Below are 17,613 nucleotides of genomic sequence, written 5' to 3' on the forward strand. Positions count from 1 at the left end.
AGGTCTCTTCCAGCTCTAGTCTAGTATCTGATGATTCAGAATGGAGATTTTCAGTCAATTCTGAGTGAGATTAAAGTGAGATGGATAAATTAGGGATTAGTGACAACGGTATCACTTTTTACTTGATTTTGTTTCTTGTTTAAATGTTCTTGATTTATCATGTTTAAAAATTACTGTTTATGGTGATGCAGTGGGTAAAGCACCGACCCTGGAGTCAGGAGTACCTTGGGTTCAAATCCGGTTTCAGACACTTAATAATTACCTAGCTGTGTGGCCTTGGGCAAGCCACTTAACCCCATTTGCCTTGCAAAAACCTAAAAAAAATTACTGTTTTTAAAAGTTTGGTGGAGTTTGTCTTTTTTTTTTTAAAGAAAGAGTTTATTTATTTTGAATTTTACAATTTTCCCCCTAATCTTGCTCCCCCACCCCCCACAGAAAGCATTGTTAGCGTTTACATTGTTTCCATGGTATACATTGACTTCAGTTGAATGTGATAAGAGAGAAATCATAACCTTAAGGAAAAAACATAAAGAATAAGACATAGCGAAATTACACAATAAAGTAATGGTTTTTTAAAATTAAAGGTAATAGACAGTCTTTGGTCTTTGTTCAAACTCCACAACTCTCTCTGGATACAGGTGGTATTTTGCATCGCAGAGACCCCAAAGTTGTGCCTGATTGTTGCACTGATGGAATGAGAAAGTCCATTCCGGTTGACCATCGCCCCCAGTCTTTAAGTTTTTTAAGTGTCGGAACCAAAAGGACCAAAGGAGGAAAGGAGGGGGAAAGGCAATCCTGTGCATCCAAGATCCCCAGCGCGGACTTTGTTCGAAAAGACCTGAAGAGAAGTCGCCGGTCCCGCGGCAGCCCTTGCTCTGACTCAGCTTTTTGGTCTCCCCCGCTTTCCGGGCACCGGCCGGCTCAGCATCCTCGGGGGCTTCCGCCCATCCCCCGGAGCCTGGATGCGCGCTCCCCGCATCCCTCCGGCTTCTCGGCGGGCGGAGCCGGGCGCCATCCGGCGGGCCCAAGCTTTCCCCGGTCCCTCTCCGCATCTCCTTCGTGCTGGATGCAGCGGTTGCTGGGCCGTGGGGCCCTGCCCCGTTTTCCAGGCCGGGCCGCTCCTCCTCGGGACCCGGGATCCGCGTGCAGTCGCCCTCCCCACGGCCAGGGGGCGCTGCGCCCGCTCCCGGACGGGGCCGCCCCGCCCGCCGCCTCGGGCCCTCGCCACATCCTCCGCCCTCCGACCCAGAAGTCGCGTCACAGCCGGCCCGGACCAATCAGCGCCTTCCATGTATCGGCAGAGGCGGGGCGGCAGGCGGGAGGCGGCGGCGGGGAAGATGGCGGCGGGGGCGAGGTGAGGTGTTGGCAGCAGCGAGGGGCTCGGGCCAGGGGGGGAGGGGGGACGTCCGGAGATGGCCGGCGGCGGCGGCCGGCGGGGATAAGCGGCGCTCGCGGCGGCGGCGGCGGCGGCGGCGGCGGGCCGCGGGCTGGGCCGGCATGACCGGGCTGTACGAGCTGGTGTGGCGCGTGCTGCACGCGCTGCTCTGCCTCCACCGCACGCTCGCGTCCTGGCTCCGCGTCCGCTTCGGCACCTGGAACTGGATCTGGCGGCGGTGGCGCCGCGCCGCCTCCTCCGCGGTCCTAGCGCCGCTCGGCTTCACGCTCCGCAAGCCCCCGGCGGCGGCCCGGAACCACCACCACCACCACCACGGCGGCGCCGCCGCCCACCCCCGGCTCCGCTGGCGCGCGGACGGCCGGGCGCTGGACAAGCTGCCGCTGCACATGGGCCTGGTGGTCACGGAGGAGGACGAGCCCAGCTTCTCGGACATCGCCAGCCTGGTGGTGTGGTGCATGGCCGTGGGCATCTCGTACATCAGCGTCTACGACCACCAAGGTGAGGCCGGGCCCGGGGGGCGGTGGGAGAGCGCGCGCGACGCCCAGGTACTGTTCTGGAAGCCCAGACCCCAGCCCTGTCCTGGGGACTGACGGGGCCCGGGCCCGGGCTGTGAGGTGAGCCGGCCCGGCCAAGTGGCCGCAGCCCCGTTTGGGAGGGACCTTCTGAACGAGGTGGACTTGGAAGCCCCCGGTTCCAGTGTGGAGTCAGGAGGCCTTGGGCAAGCCTTGCAAAAACTAAAAATACACAAACAAAACGTGGCTAGCTGTGAGCCGCTTAACTTCTAAATGGAGGCAATAATAGCACCCCTATCCCAGAGTGATTTTTTTAGGATACAACGAGGTAGTATTTTGCAAACCTTAGAGCAAACTATAGACTCTAGCTTACCGTTACTTTTATTTCATATAAGGAATAATGACGTAGTTGATGAATTTGAAATCTAATTTTTAATAAGTTGAGAACATGGTAATAGTAGAGAGCTTTTTTGAGGGGGGGGTCAAGAAGAGTGACAGTGAAAGGCAACTATTTAGAAAGATTAAACCAGCGCTAGTGACTGACTTCTAGATTCACTGTGGGATCCTTGGAATAGAGACTAGACTTTTCGATAAAGAAAACAGATAAGGATACTTCTCTCTGCCGGCTATGTTTATACTTCCTAGAAAATTTAGAGGTTACTCTGAGTCATAAGATCATTATGTTATCAGATAAAGGAGTAGGACCCAGAGCTTCCTTTCTCTGAGGCCATTGCTTTTCCCACCGTGCTGTGCTTCCCGAAGTGAATATGTGTTATGCTGGCTTTAGTAATTTTGGGTATTCAGGGTAAAAGATTGATTTGATGTAAAGTTAAACAAGAAAGGAAAAGACCATGACAGTAATAACTGATAGAGGAGAGGAACAAAGCAGTTCCTGCATTGTTGAATAGTAGCTGAGTGTCTTTAGATGACTGTCAGAGCATTAGGGAAAGGATCTTGAAGGAGGTGTCGAGGAAGGGAACAGTTTCATTATGTATATTGAAAAGTCCATACTGAACATAGTACAGTAGGATAATGTCAAATTGGAGGGTCTTGAATACCATTCTGATTTTATTGGGAAGCTGACTATGAGTAAAATGGAAAATGAATTGGAGAAGGGATAGTTAATAAGCCAGTTATAAACCAATTAAAAAATTTCTCATTCATATGAATGAGAAATGACTATATTAACTAGCATTCAGTAATGTGAATGGAACAGAATAACTAGTAAACCAGAAGTAAGATTCAGTTCAGTGAACATTTATTAGACAGGTACATAAAGAGCTGTGGGCTAGCCACTGGGGGAGATAGAAATACTAGACTGGAATTCTTGACATACTTCACAATCTATCAGGGAGTATAAATACAGATACAAATAATTACAGTATAAAAGGATACACACCAGGTATCCTGAGAACTCTGGCCCACCCCTTTGTGAAGAAGAGGGTCTGCCATTTTTTGTCACTAGCACCACTGTGGTCAGCCAGCTGCCACTTCACTTACCTGATGATGAAAGACAAGACCTGGGTTTGGGAGCCCTTGGAACAGCCTCTGCTGCCTCTTTTGCCACTTCCCTGTGGAGGAAAGAATGCTCCATTCCTGACTTCCTTCCAACTAACGAGTCACCAGTAGTGACTATAGAACTACAGAGCCTTGGCAACACCTTCTTTCCTCCCAGTCTCCTCCCCTTCCCCTTTCTTTCCAGCCTGATCCTGAAACCATTGTTCAGAAAAACAGCCCTTGTGATGATACATCCTTGAAGTAAGACAGTCATACACATGGGTATAAGTCCCATCCCTGATTCTCCTACCACCTGTATGACCTTGGGCAAGGACCTCTGAGCCTTGTTTCCTTATCTGTAAAGTGAGCCGGCAGCTATTTCTTTCAGCTCTACCTTTATAATCCTGTGAACAGCCTCAAGGTGAATTCTTACAATCTCCTCCCTTCTTAGCAGCCATAGCTACTAAAAACCTGGGGTGGAGGGGAATTCTCACTACCAAAGAAGTCCTTGACAATATTAAATGGTTCAAAAATCAGAAATATATATTGTTTTATTAATAATCTATGAAATTTATTGTCAGTAGTCAGTAAACATTTTATCCAACACTTGCCCTGTGTACTAATTGACAAGGAGACCAAAAAAAAAAAACATAGTTCCTGCCTTCAAGCTCTAATGGGGGAAGATGGAACACAAGTTGAAAAAGGGAGGAGGAGAAGGTATCCAGTGCAGGAGTGGGATGGAGAATTTGATCAGTGAAGCTCCCAAGTAGTGCAGCCAGGTGAGATGAGATGACTTAGCTGAGCTCTCTCCTACTGGGAGGGTTGGAATTCATGACCTCCCTCAGATGAGGCCAGTGATGAGGTAGAACACCGAGGCTGATGAAATCTTACTGGATGATGAGGTATATCATTATGAACTTCCTGGGTCATGATGGAGACAATCCAAAGTAGTGAGCCCAATGAGAAATGAGGAATTTAGTGGAAATGACAATAAAGAAACTGTGATGCTGCTTGAGACCACTGACTCTTATCTTCTGCTTTGTCTCCCTCTTTGGACCTCTTTGAACACAACTTTTGTTTCTTTAAATGCTATAGATTTGTCATGTGATAATACATTTATTATGTAATGGATACTGTTCTATAAAATTCAGTGGGGGTTTTTGTTTTTTGAAAATGTGCTGGATTTGGAGTGAGAAGGATCACAGAATCACAGGTAGGAAAGAATCTCAGACTCCATCTGGTTTCCTACCCGAAACATTATTATAAGCTATCAAAAGGGCACTTGAGTTGTTTGTTCTTCATTCCTGAAGAAGACCTTGACATCAGGAAAGTGATGCCATAAATTGCAAGTGAATTGGATTTAAGTGAGGGAGGGCTGTGCAAAGTCACCAGCCTCACTTTCTTCTCTGGAGCCGTCTGGGCCCAGTGGCAAAATATAGATTAGGAGACTGGAGATGGCCCTGGATTAATTGGGAGACCTTGACCTTTTTAAGTAGAGGTCTTTTCCAGGACTCAGTTTGACTGAGGCAATGCCATTTCAGTGATTTAAGACTGGGTGAGAAATGAGTCAAAGAATGGCCTCTTTTACCTAGCAAAAAAAAAGTTAATAAAAAAATCAATTTGAAGAGGAAGATCATCAGAGTTTCTGACCAAAAATAGAAAACAATTGCTATTTTTATTCTAAGCTATATACATATTCATATATGCATATACATATTCATATATATGTGTGTGTGTGTGTATACACACACACACACACACACACACACACACACACACACATATATACATGCACTCTGAGCCATTTGGGCTCAAACAATGACCAAGTGAAGCTTGGGCCAATCTAGATGAGCCTGAGTTATTTGGGGTTTAAAGAATGGTCCTTAAGAAGAAATCTAGCATGTAAGCCCACGATATCTTGCTAGGTTTTAGCAATCAAATTTTACATTCTTTTGGGCAGAACACCTGTGGTGTCCCTTAGCGCACTGAGGGAGAGGGGAAAGGGAGATGGGGGGGGAAAGGAAGGACTGCAAGAAAGGAGGGAGAGAGCTGTGCTGCCCAACTGAAAACTGGGTCAGTGGGGTCTCCAGAGGGGTACATGGGGACAGGTTGTTGTTGGTCCTTCATCCTCAAAGAGAGCTATGACCTAGGAAGGTGATGCCATGACTTTCTGGTGCATTGAATTTAAGAGAAGGAGGGCTGTGCAAAGTCATCAGCTTCACTATCTCCTATGGTGTCCAGGGGCCTGATATAGATAGGACAACTGGAAATGAACTTCTGATGGGGGTGTGGGGGTGGGGACTCATGTAGCTTCACTGTGAGGACCTACAGAGAACTCAGTGGTTCCCACAGCAGCCCATTCTGCTATTGTACAGCTTTCCCCAGAGATGAGTATTATGCCTTTAATAAAGTAAGTACTTAATAAATCTTTCATTCATTCATATTGGAGTTGCTAACCAAGTATTGTGTGAAATTTGAGGGGTTAAGAACTATTACTAACTGCAGGGATCAAGGAAGGCTTCATGTGGTACTGTAGATAAGCGTGTGGAATGAGTTCAAATTAAGACCTCAGACATTTACTAGCTTTGTGGTCCTGGGTTCTCTCTCTCAGCCTTAGTTCCTTATTGTAAATGGGGAATAATAATAACTTTACAGGGTTGTTGTAAAGTATAAATGTATAAAGTATTTTCTAAATCTTAAAGTGACATAAGATGATGATGATGAATATGAAGATGATGGTGTTGATGTTAACAGGGCATACACAGTAGCAGATAGAGAACTGGACCTGTAATCAGAAGACTAAATAGTTCATAGTTCAAATTTGGTTTCAGATTCATACTTAATAGCTGTTTGACTCAGGGTAAAACCCTCTGCCTCAGATTTTTCAGGTCTAAAATGGGCATTATAATAATAATCTTCCTCCCTGGGCTGTGAGGAACAAAACAGATAAAGATTGTGGAGTGCCTAGCAGAGTATTTGGCAATACAGTAAGTGTTACAAGAATGTTAGCTATTGTTGTGGAGTGGGAGAGAGTCCAAAGACAAAATTGGTGGGCAGAAGAACGAGAGTCTGAGGGCAGGAAGAAGGATACTAGGATTGGAGTTCCGGGTTGGGGTGGGGAGAATGTGACCTTCTGGACTACAGTTCACAAGCACTTGGTTTTGGAGCTCTCCTGTGGTATTCTGGTCTCTTGTTTAGTTGCTCTTTGCAGGCTGGAACTTTGTCATGTCTAAGCCTTCTGTCTTTCCCCTAGGACTAGCACAGTACTTTAGACATAGTAGTTGCTTTGTTGAATGAAGGGGGGATGAAAACATAAAAGAGTGTCCACCTGGTCTGAGGAGTTTGAACTTTATTACTAGGGAACAGGGAACTATGGAAAGATTTTTAGAGAGATGTGACACAAATGTGTGTGGAGATTACCTTGGTAAAGTGTAAGAAAGTGGGAAAGGGAGACTGGTTAAATTATTACAATCATTTTGGTCAGTGGCAGTGATAGATTAATAGAGAGGACAAGTAACAAGGACAGTTGATTGGATTCAGGAAATGAAGAAGTGGGGGGAATAGTCAAAAGAGTTCTAAACATGGGAATAAATGGTTGGTACTTCTGGAAGCTCTGGTTCAGTGGATGGAATTTGGAGTGAGGAAGACCCATGTTCAAATATGATCTCATACATTTACCCTGGACAAGTCATTAACCTGTTTGCCTCAGTTTTCTCAACTGTAAAATGATGGTAGTGATAATAGCACCTGCTTCTCAGGGCTGTTGTGAAGATCAAAAGAGATAACTGTATAGTGTTTAAGGGGGTTGATGCCAGTCACAGTAGGCATTCTCAAAGTGCTTATTTTATTCCCCTTTTTCTTTGGTAACAATAGGAAGTTGGAAAAAGGAAGCAGGTTGCCTGGAAAAGTTTGGTCTTGAATATATATAGTCTGAGATGCCAATGGGACTTCTATGTAGAGAAGCTATTATCTATTATTGATTCTACCTTTGACCCAATTGGGCTGCCAGATTAACAGGTATAGTTGGTGTTTGGGTTTTCAGAGTGGTATTCTATTGATGATTTGTTTTCCTTATCTACTGTATTATAGTTATATCATAACCATACATTTTATGGTGTATTAGAGTAATTCCTTTTCTTTACACAAACGACAACAGCAAGCAGGATGAAGTTTCTTGGTGATTGACTATTTTATGGAAATAATTGAATGAACCCAAGGTAGTAAAGACTGCATGATTCTTGGGGAAAGAGAAATTAAAAAAAAAAAACCTTCTTGGAAGAATATTGCGTAAAGCAGAAGTGGAAATTAGGTAAGTGCTTTAAGCCCCCCCCCCCTTTTAAAGTAACTGGGATCACATATGTCCAGTTAACGTTCCCTTAAAAAAGTATCTTCTCAAGGAGAATAGTTGAAATCCATAGTTGTATACTTGATTTCCTATTTGGCACACATTTAGATGCAGACAATTGACTGATAAGCTTCCCCTTGTTATTGAATCGTTCATGTAATCCTAAAGTATCCTGTCATTTCTGCTTTACTTTAGAAAAGCTGGGAAAGAAGAGCATGGAACAAGTGAGATCATTGATAAAGAAAAGGAGATTTTTAAGAAACATTTTCAAACAATAGAATTAGAATAATTTTGAAATAAAATCTGGCCTTTAATTACAAAATGAAATTTTGTAACTATTCTTCTAAGAAATAGAATATTTCATTGCAAGTTTTGATCATTAGTAGATTTTGGAATGAAAGCCTGAGTAAATCAAGAACTTTGCTCAAGTAACTTGTGCAAATTCATTTTATTTAGTAGTCTATATCTATCCTTATATTGATAACTTAAAATTTTAAAAATGAGAGCACTCATTATCTTAAGTTTTTTTTTTTTCTGGACACTAATCAAGTAAGCATTTATTAAGCACCAGGTTCTGGGAGAGGGGGAGGGGATGGGTAACAGCGAATAATTGAAATATTCCCTACCCTTAAGAAGTTTGAGAGAGACAATATACATAAATATATGAAAAATAAATGCAAGGCAAATTTATGTTATAGGGACAGTGCTAGCATCTGGTAGAGGATCAGCAAAGGCTTTGTAGACAGTGGCGCTTGAACATGATATTAGAAGGAAAAAGAATTTTGTGAGGTAGAGGTGAAGTTATAATCCTTTACCAAGATTTGGAAAAAGATGAGTGGTGTCTGAGAAATAGCAAGGAGGTCAGTGGTGTCAGAAGTCAGTCAGTGAGGAGGGGAATGGAAGTGTAGGTTGAGGCCAGGCTAGTATAGAATAGCTTGTACTAGATTCTAGAAGCTTTAGGGAACATTGGAAATGGAGGATAGTGACATTAGTTCAACCTTAGTCGGATATTGGTCATCCCTTAAGAAAAATCTTTTTGGCCAATGGATATATTGGAGCAGAGAGAGGAAGACCAGTTTACAGACCAACTCAGGAGGTGAAGATCTGAAATAGAGCAGTGGCCAGATGAATAGAGTAGAGATTACATGTTGTGATGATGTGGAGGTAGAACACCAAGATTTGGCTGCTGGAAGAATAGTGGTGCCCCTTAAAGGAGCAGAGTTGGGAAAGGAATGAGTTTCAGGGGAAAGATAATTACTTCAGTTTAGAATACTTAACTGTACTAAATTTGAAGTGTCTATAGGATATCCATTTTGAAATATCCAGTAGATAGCTGGAAATATAGAACTGCAGCTTAGAGGAGACTAGATTTGAGAGTCATTTGCTTAGAGATAATAATTAAATGCCTAGGAAGAGAACTTAGGAGGTCACCAAAAGAGAAGAAAATTTAGAGGATAGATTTGATATAGTAATATATCTAAATAAGGTTTTTGCCCTTCAGGAATAGGTGGGAGACAATACAGGTCTTATTAAAAGATAACTACCTTTTGAATTGTATAGATATTAACTGAAGTAGTTTAGAAGACAGCCCTTTGGACTGGGGGAGTCAAGAATTAACTTTCCCTGGGGGCAGTGTGGGGGGGGAAAGACCTGAGTTATGCCTTGAAGGATCAATAGGATGTGCTTAAACAAGGTGAAAAGAGAGGTATAGAGAGAATGTTTAGGTAGAACAGTGGGCTTGAGCCAAGGACATGTAGACAGAATAGAACATGACATGTTCAAGGGACAGCAGATAGACACTTGTTTGACAAGAATAGCAGATTTGACCTAAAAAAAAAAGAATAGCCGATTTGTTTAGTAGAGTAGCAGGAGTTAAAAGTTCAGAGGATATTAGAAGTTGACTAGCTAGATTGTGGATATAATAGGAAGGACCAGGGATACAAATTTAAATTCAAAATCCCTGTTTCAAGGAACTTGCAATATACATATACATACATACATACATACATACATACACACAAAATACAAGATAAAATTACAGTAGGAGGAATTGGAGGGGAATCTAAGTGAAGCAACTGGGAAAGGGTCAGGAAAAGCTTTATATGATGGTTTATCCCCATTCTTTCTGTAAGGAATTAATAGTTTGATTTACTTTGTATCTCTCCTGTCATTGTATTAAAACATCTATTTACTTGAGTTTAATATAGCCATAAGATACTGCTATTTTGCTTTTATTCATATATAATGCTTCTGTTATGTATGTAGGTATGTAGGTAAATTTTCACTTCTGCAGAAATTTGACTATTTTTTTTTTAATTTATAAGAATCACCAGAATGTTGATAGATCCTGAAGTCCTAAGAAGTGGACAACGTTCCCTGAACATTTGTGATTCCAGATTCATGAATAAATAGCAGGGACCTTTTAGAAACTGCCTGGGTTAGATGACTTTTTAAAAAAATTTTTTTAGTTTTTTGCAAGGCAATTGGGGTTAAATAGCTTGCTGAAGGCCACACAGCTAGGTAATTATTATTGAGTATCTGAGGCCAGATTTGAACTTAGGTACTCCTGACTCCAGAGCTGGTGTTCTATCCACTGGGCCACCTAGCTGCCCCTAGATGACTTTTTGATGTTAAAAACCTTCGTAAAGCCATACTTGTTGTTGTGTCACTTCAGGTCAAGTCGGCTCTAAAAGTCTTGAGAATGGTACTCATTTTAGAACCTAGTCATCCCTACTCAGCTGCCATGATAGTTGAGCTTTTTGGGTGCTATAAAGGGGATGGAAGTGAATCTTGTTCATTTAGATTAGATTATTCATAAAAAGTATCCATCCTTTCTAAGGCTCTTTTTTTCTTTATTGAGTGTACTCATGATTTAGTTGTACAATGAAAAGAAAAAGCAAAAATCACTTTAATATTGCAATTTCCAGTACTGCCAGATAAAATTATTAGGTTAAGATATATTGTGGTAAGAAGAACTATTGAATTTAAAATGAGGAAAACAAGATTTGAACCAAGGCTTTGACAACAGTTCTGTATCTTTGGATAAATCATTTAACCTCTCTGAACTTTAGTTTCTTTTCTAAATTGAAATAATGCTATCTACTCTGCCCATTTCCCAAGGTTTCTGTGAAAACCAAATGAGATGACTGGGATGCCTCTGAAACCATTTTTTTAATTTGATAATTTAATTTAATTATTTTTCAATTTAATAATTTAATTTATTTAATAAGTTTAATAATTTAATTTAATAATTAACCATCAAAATTTTAGTTGACATATAACACATTTATGAAAATTATGTAAACATAATTTAGAAGCACACATATATAGGAATTTTTATTTTTAGCTTGCAGTTTTATGTTGTTTACTTCCCAGGCAGTTTTCATGGTCTTGTCTTGCTAACTGAATTGAGTTCAAATTCAGCTTCACCTTGAAATACAATTCAGAAGTTACTTAGTTGGTAAACTTGTACCATAATAATATATCACCCATGACCAAATTATGTAGTCTGCTTTAATTCTATTGGTTCAGGATACTCACTCTACTGTTAATCTTTTGGTGCCTGTTATATACTTAATGATCTTAGAACATGCTCCCTTGGAGCACAGAGCAATTAATTGACTTGTCCAAGGTTGCAAATAATAATTACTGCTAACATTATAGCACTATAACATATGTACACACATATACATATACATATATATACATATATATATATATATATATATATATATATATATATATATATAAATGTCATTAGATCAAGTAAATATTTATTGAGGAGGGTTTTAAACTCTGGTTTTTCTTCCTGTCTCTGAGGTCAAATTTTTCCTCCACTACTTAATACTTAAGTATTACTGAAATACAGGATCTTCATAAACACCTTGTACAGCTGAATTTATGTGATAGGGCAGAAAAAATTTAAAAGTTCCTAAAAGTAAAGTGACTATTCTTTTCAAGTTGATAGAGAATTTAACTCTATTTGCGCTCTCGCTCGCTCTCTCTCTCTCTCTCTCTCTCTCTATATATATATATATATATAAATATATATATATCACTTTGGTAGCTATTTTTTTAATTCTTAGGATTGAAATCATGGCATGGTGGAAAAAGCACTCAATTTTTAAATCAGATTTGATTTTGCCAGTTCTTTAGAAGATGTTTGAATTTGAGCAAAGTACTTCTGTTCTATGATTGTATTTCCTGGTCTGCAAAATAACAGCTTCAGAGTTGAGCCAAGGATAAAATGAGAGAATATATGTGAAAGATACTGTAAACCTTAAAATATTATTTGTCAATATTATTAATTTATTATATTCAGATCTGAATTTTCCTAAATATTAATAAATTTGCTTTAAAATTCCACATGCAAATTGTTTTTATTTCTTATTACTTATATGTTCTTATATTCAGCTTTTTAAATTTTAAGTCAAGGGGTTTTATGGGATTTCTGTAATATTTTCTCCAGACAGTGAGGGATATGATGATTTCCATATAGAGAAGTTTGCAAAAATTACAGAGAAAGAACTTTCAAAGGACATGTATACAAAATACAATATTGGAACTTAGTTTTGGAATGCTTCTCTGAAGCACAGATTTTGACATGGCATGGATCTGTCTTTTATCTTCTAGTTTTCTTTGCCATTTTGAGTCTCAGTGGTCCAGAGGAGCTGAGTCAGATTGATCAGATAAGATTTGTAGATGGAAGCAAGAAATGTACCAGAGGTAGAATCAAAAAGACTTGACAGTTGTTTAGATATGGAATATGAGAAAATTTTTTCACTGGTTAAGAGGTAAAGAATTCATGAAATTGGGAAGTTGGAAGGGTCCCTTCAAAAGAAATGGACATGTTTAGAAGCAGGTTTTAGGGCAAAAGATGTTAAGTTTTAAAACTATTCAGGAGGCCCACTGATGGTATGGAATGGAGTTTTGAGATATTAGGGTTGGATTTGTAGGTTTGGGAATTATCTGCAAAAAAGATGATTCTTGAAGGTATAGGAGTGTATCCAGAGGCAGGAAGAGGGATCTAGGACTTCAACGGGATTGGAAGTAGTGATCTTATAAAGAAAAAGTCTCAATGAGGTGTTGAAAACCCTCAGGTTAAAAATCTATATTTTGTCTTATGACTTGTCTCTAGAATATCATGCTTCCTCTATCCAAACCCATTCCTATATTCTCTTCTTCAACAATCTAATTCCCCACAGCCTGGGGCTCCCTGAAGCATGTGTCCCCATAAAACTATTTATTGGCATATAAAATTTGTTTTGTTGTAGATTTTTTTAATTATGTGTAATTTTAGTAGTGGCTTAATTGACTATAATCTTGGTAAGTTATTATTATCAAAGGAGACTGTTCTTTTTCCTTCCCCGAATGTTTTTCTAAGTAGAATTTTAGAACAGATAAAATGATGATGCTGAATCACTGGGAAATTTTGTCAAATGTTTTAAAAAAGTGTGTATATATATATATATACATATATATATATATTTAGAAGCATACTTTGAAGAGTATTTTTATTGATGAGGTGATTAATATTAATGTACAATATTAAGGGAGTCTTATTCTTTGTGATTTTTAATTAACTTGTATATAATGGTGACCACAAAGGCTAATTCAGTTCTTACTCAGTTATTTACTTTTTATAGTGATGATCTGCTTGCTTAGAGAGACTGATCTCTTGTAATACATTGTAGGTGAGGGAGTTGGAGAGGAAACACATAATTTTTTCATTAGTTTGGTTTAGGTTTCAGTCCTATCTTTACCACTTATAACTGTGGGACTTTGGGTAAACCTCTCTGAACTTTTTTTCCAAATCTGTAAAAAATGAAGCAAATACATGTCAGTCTCACAGAGTGTTTGTAAGGATCAAAGAGTCTATTAATAACACAGGGTAATATTTAAACAGTCCTTTCTTAATATCCCCAAAATATGATTTTTTTCTTTAATTATCCTTCACTGATTAGAAATAGGTTCTGAAATACTATTTTGAATTTTGACCTGATTATAAAAATGAAAGATTTAGTCATTTTCTTTCTATTTTTTGACTGATGAATTCATTTTTGTCCATTGTTCTCACTTTTTCCAGTTAGTCCTCTTCCTTTCCCTTTCCATTCATCATACCTGCAAACTGGTATTAGGTGCTTGAGATATTTTTGTGAAGAGAACACAATGAAATGTATAATTATATATTTTAAGAGAAACTTAATGTGTACTTAGCCTAATTATGTAAACTTAACACTTGATTACATTTTAAAAGCAATGTTACAGAATACTGATCAGATTTGAGATTTACTCTCTGAATTTTTTTGTTAGCAGAGTCAGTCAATAAGTATTTATTAAACACCTATTATGTGCCAGACACTATGCCAAGGCTAAGGATACAAAGAAAGGCTCAAGAAACCCCTGCCCTCAAGTAGTCATTGATCTCAGGGGGAAAGCTACATAGTGAAAGAAGCTGAAAAGTGAAAAGTGAAGGGAGAGAATCTGAAGAGGCATGAGTTTATAAAGTTTATTTCTTTTTATAGATTGATGAATTTCTTGGAGATAAGGAAGGCCAGAGAAACAGCCTACCAGAATTTCCAGAGGCTACCTTATATGGTGGAGAATCAGTACAAGCACTTAAATTCCTTGTTTCTTGTTACCTTTTTTTATTGGCAAATGGCCATCTTAGTTCTCAGTCTTCTGTGTAAAAGGATCACAAGGAAAGAATGAATACTGAAATTGCATATAATTTCCTAAATCTCATTTTACCCATGATATTAAGCAACAACCTTTTTTTTAAAAGTCTTTGCCTTTTTAAAAGTCATGCCTCATTGTGTATGATGGCAAGCAATGTTAGAAAAACAGCTCTGGTAGGCACAGTGATGAAAGCTTGTCTGTTGTTCCAGGACTAGCCTATCTGTTTGGCCACAGAGTGATTATAATTATTTTTATAGCTATAATAGTTTTTCATGACTGTTTAAAATGATTGATTGCAATATATATTGGTGGAGCAAGTTACCCTTGCTTAGTGGAATGATGGCTCTTGAGAATAGTAAAGTATTAAACACTGAAGATTTAAAAAATGTATAAAAGACCAAATAAACTTACCAGTAAAACATATAAGAATAGTTGTAGAAGAATATATAAATACATATTGATACAGGGAAAACTAAGTAGTCAATGGTTATTTACAATGGAATAATGATTGTAATATACAGTTACAGTAATAATTGTAATAGGAGGTAGCTATACTTGTTTAGCAACTTTTTTTAGGGTTTTTTTTTTTTTGCAAGGCAATAGGGTTAAGTGGCTTGCCCAAGGCCACACAGCTAGGTAATTATTAAGTGTCTGAGACTGGATTTGAACCCAGGTACTCCTGACTCCAGGGCCGATGCTCTATCCACTGCGCCACCTGGCTGCCTCTGTTTAGCAACTTTAAGCAGTGAATCAAACAAGCAAAAATTCGGTGTGGATACCAGCAGTACTTGTCTTAAATACACATAATCAGGGCTGAAATATCAGAATGCCTGCTCTTTTTTATGTTCTTTTTTACAGTATTATAGTAGAAAGCACTAAACTCAAAATCAGTTTCTTGATATGTTCTAGCTCCTGCCACTTAACCTGCAGATACTTTGGACAGGTCATTTCTCTTTCTCAACCTCAGTTTCTTCCTTTATAAAATAATTTAATACTTACAAACATTAACTTCACACTGTTGTAAATTTAGATTTGTAAATCACAAATTTAACATTACTTTAATGAATGGAATTTAGTGAATATGATCTCATTTATTCTTCCTTTAATTTGGCCAGAATTTATTTAGTTGATTGTTTACATAGAAAAATAATTAATTTGTGGAAAAAATTAGACTAAATTTCATATGTTATATCATTAATATAATCATTTTGGAATAATAGGAACAAAGCACTGACATTTACCAAACTTCGTTAAGAGAAGCCATTCAAAAACAAGTCATTCTACCACAGTGATCATGTCCTTCCTATTGGTTGTGATATTGACTCATAGTGTAAGGGCAGCTAGGTGGTCCTCCTGAAATCAGGACAGTGTTCAGATTTGGCCTCAAAGGGGCCGCTAGGTGGCGCAGTGGATAGAGCACCGGCCCTGGAGTCCGGACTTCCTGAGTTCAAATCCAGTCTCAGACACTTAATTACCTAGCTGTGTGGCCTTGGGCAAGCCACTTAACCCTATTTGCCTTGCAAAATCCTAAAAAACAAACAAACCAACAAATTTGGCCTCAAGACACTTACTAGTGTGACCCTGGGCAAGTCACATAACCCTGAATGCCTTGCATCCAGGGCCATCTATAGTCCTGATTCATATCTGGCCATTGGACCCAGATGGCTCTGGAGGAAAAGTGAGGCTGGTGACGGTGCACAGTGCCCCCCTCACTGAAATCCAATTCATGTGCTTGTCATGGCATCACTTGCAGTCCTGGTCTTCAATGATGAAGGACAAACATTTTCTTCCTAGTATTATCCTTTCTGTTAACCTTTCCCTTCCCCTTGTTTCCCTGTCAAGTGTAAAGTTTTTTACATTCTATGAGTATATCTACCATTTTTTGCTTATGAGTATTTCTAATCTACCATTGTTTCAGATGAATGATACATACGTCATGCTCATTTCCACCCTTTCTTTCCATTTTTGTATACTCTTCTTAGGCGTCCTAATCTTTAAAAATAGCAAATTCCACCCCCTTATTCTTTCTACACTGGTATATTTTTCCTCATTTTTCTTTCAAACCTTCAGAATAGAAACATACCATCTCCAGAATATCTGTTTTTTGTATTTAACTCTCTATCCTTTGTCCATGTTAAGATTCTGAAGAGGCATTTCTTACTTCTCTCGCTGTTGGAGTGCTAGCAGTACACATAGGTCAAATACATTACCTTTCTAAACTTCTCTAGACTCTTCTTTTGACTTTCAAAGTTTCCTTTTCCATGAAAGGTTCATTTTTTTTCTCCTATGGGATTATATTCACCTTTGCAAGTTAAATGACTATTTTTGGTTGTAAGATTATCTCTTTTGCCCTTTGGAATAATGTCTTCTAAGATCTCTGTAGCAAAAACTGCCAAGTCTTTTGTTATTTTGACTGGAGTTCCTTGGGTCTTCTTTCTGAATGCTTGCATTATTTTTTTCTTTGATGTGGGAGCTCTAAATTTTGTCTATGATTTTCATGGGGCTTTAGATTTCCTTTTAACGGATGATTGGTGGATTTTCTTTCTTTTTCTCTTTTGCTCTCTGGTTCTAATAGATTTAGGTAGTTTTCATGTATGAATTATTGAAAAAGAAATTGAAAAAAATAATTGCTAACATTTATATAGCACACAATTTGTACCAGACATTGCTAAGCGCTTTACTACAATTATTATTCCATTTGATCCTCACAGCAACCCTGGGAGGTAGGTGCTATTATGATTCCCATTTTACAGTAGGGGAAACTGAGGCAAATAGGTTTAATGACTTGCTCAGAGACAAAAAAGCTAGTATCTGAGGCCAGATTTGAAATCAGGTCTTCCTGACTCCAGGTCCGTCCTGAGCTCCATATTCTGCATCACCTAACTGACCATATTAGTTTTTTAGGGAATCTAATGATTCACTTACCTCTTCTTGACCTATTTTGTAGATTACTTATTTATTTATGTCGAATATCTTCTTTTTTTTGATTGTCTAACATTCTTGCTTACTTATGGAGTCACTGATTTCTCTTAGATTTATTCAAGTTTTCATATAATCTGTTGAGTAAAGTTTACCACTTTCTCTTTGAAGTCATTCTTTTTTTTCTTTGGAGTTTTTTCTCTCTTCCTTCATCTAGGTATTTATGTATTCCTTGTTTAAAAAAAATTGTTTTTTTCTTTCAGTTT

General features: G+C 38.9%; 1 protein-coding gene across 1 annotated transcript in view; it reads left to right on the forward strand.

Moving 5' to 3' along the window:
* The first annotated feature begins 1,459 nt into the window (after positions 1-1,459).
* Positions 1,460-17,613, forward strand: part of NUS1 (NUS1 dehydrodolichyl diphosphate synthase subunit) — a 44,546-nt gene continuing 28,392 nt past the window's right edge. Inside the window, exon 1 of the mRNA XM_074187447.1 lies at positions 1,460-1,894. Coding sequence (XP_074043548.1) covers positions 1,498-1,894 — 397 coding nt within the window. The 5' untranslated portion in view covers positions 1,460-1,497. The remainder of the gene's footprint in view (positions 1,895-17,613) is intronic.

Source organism: Macrotis lagotis, chromosome 5 (genome assembly GCF_037893015.1).
Source record: "Macrotis lagotis isolate mMagLag1 chromosome 5, bilby.v1.9.chrom.fasta, whole genome shotgun sequence".
Classification (NCBI taxonomy): domain Eukaryota; kingdom Metazoa; phylum Chordata; class Mammalia; order Peramelemorphia; family Peramelidae; genus Macrotis; species Macrotis lagotis.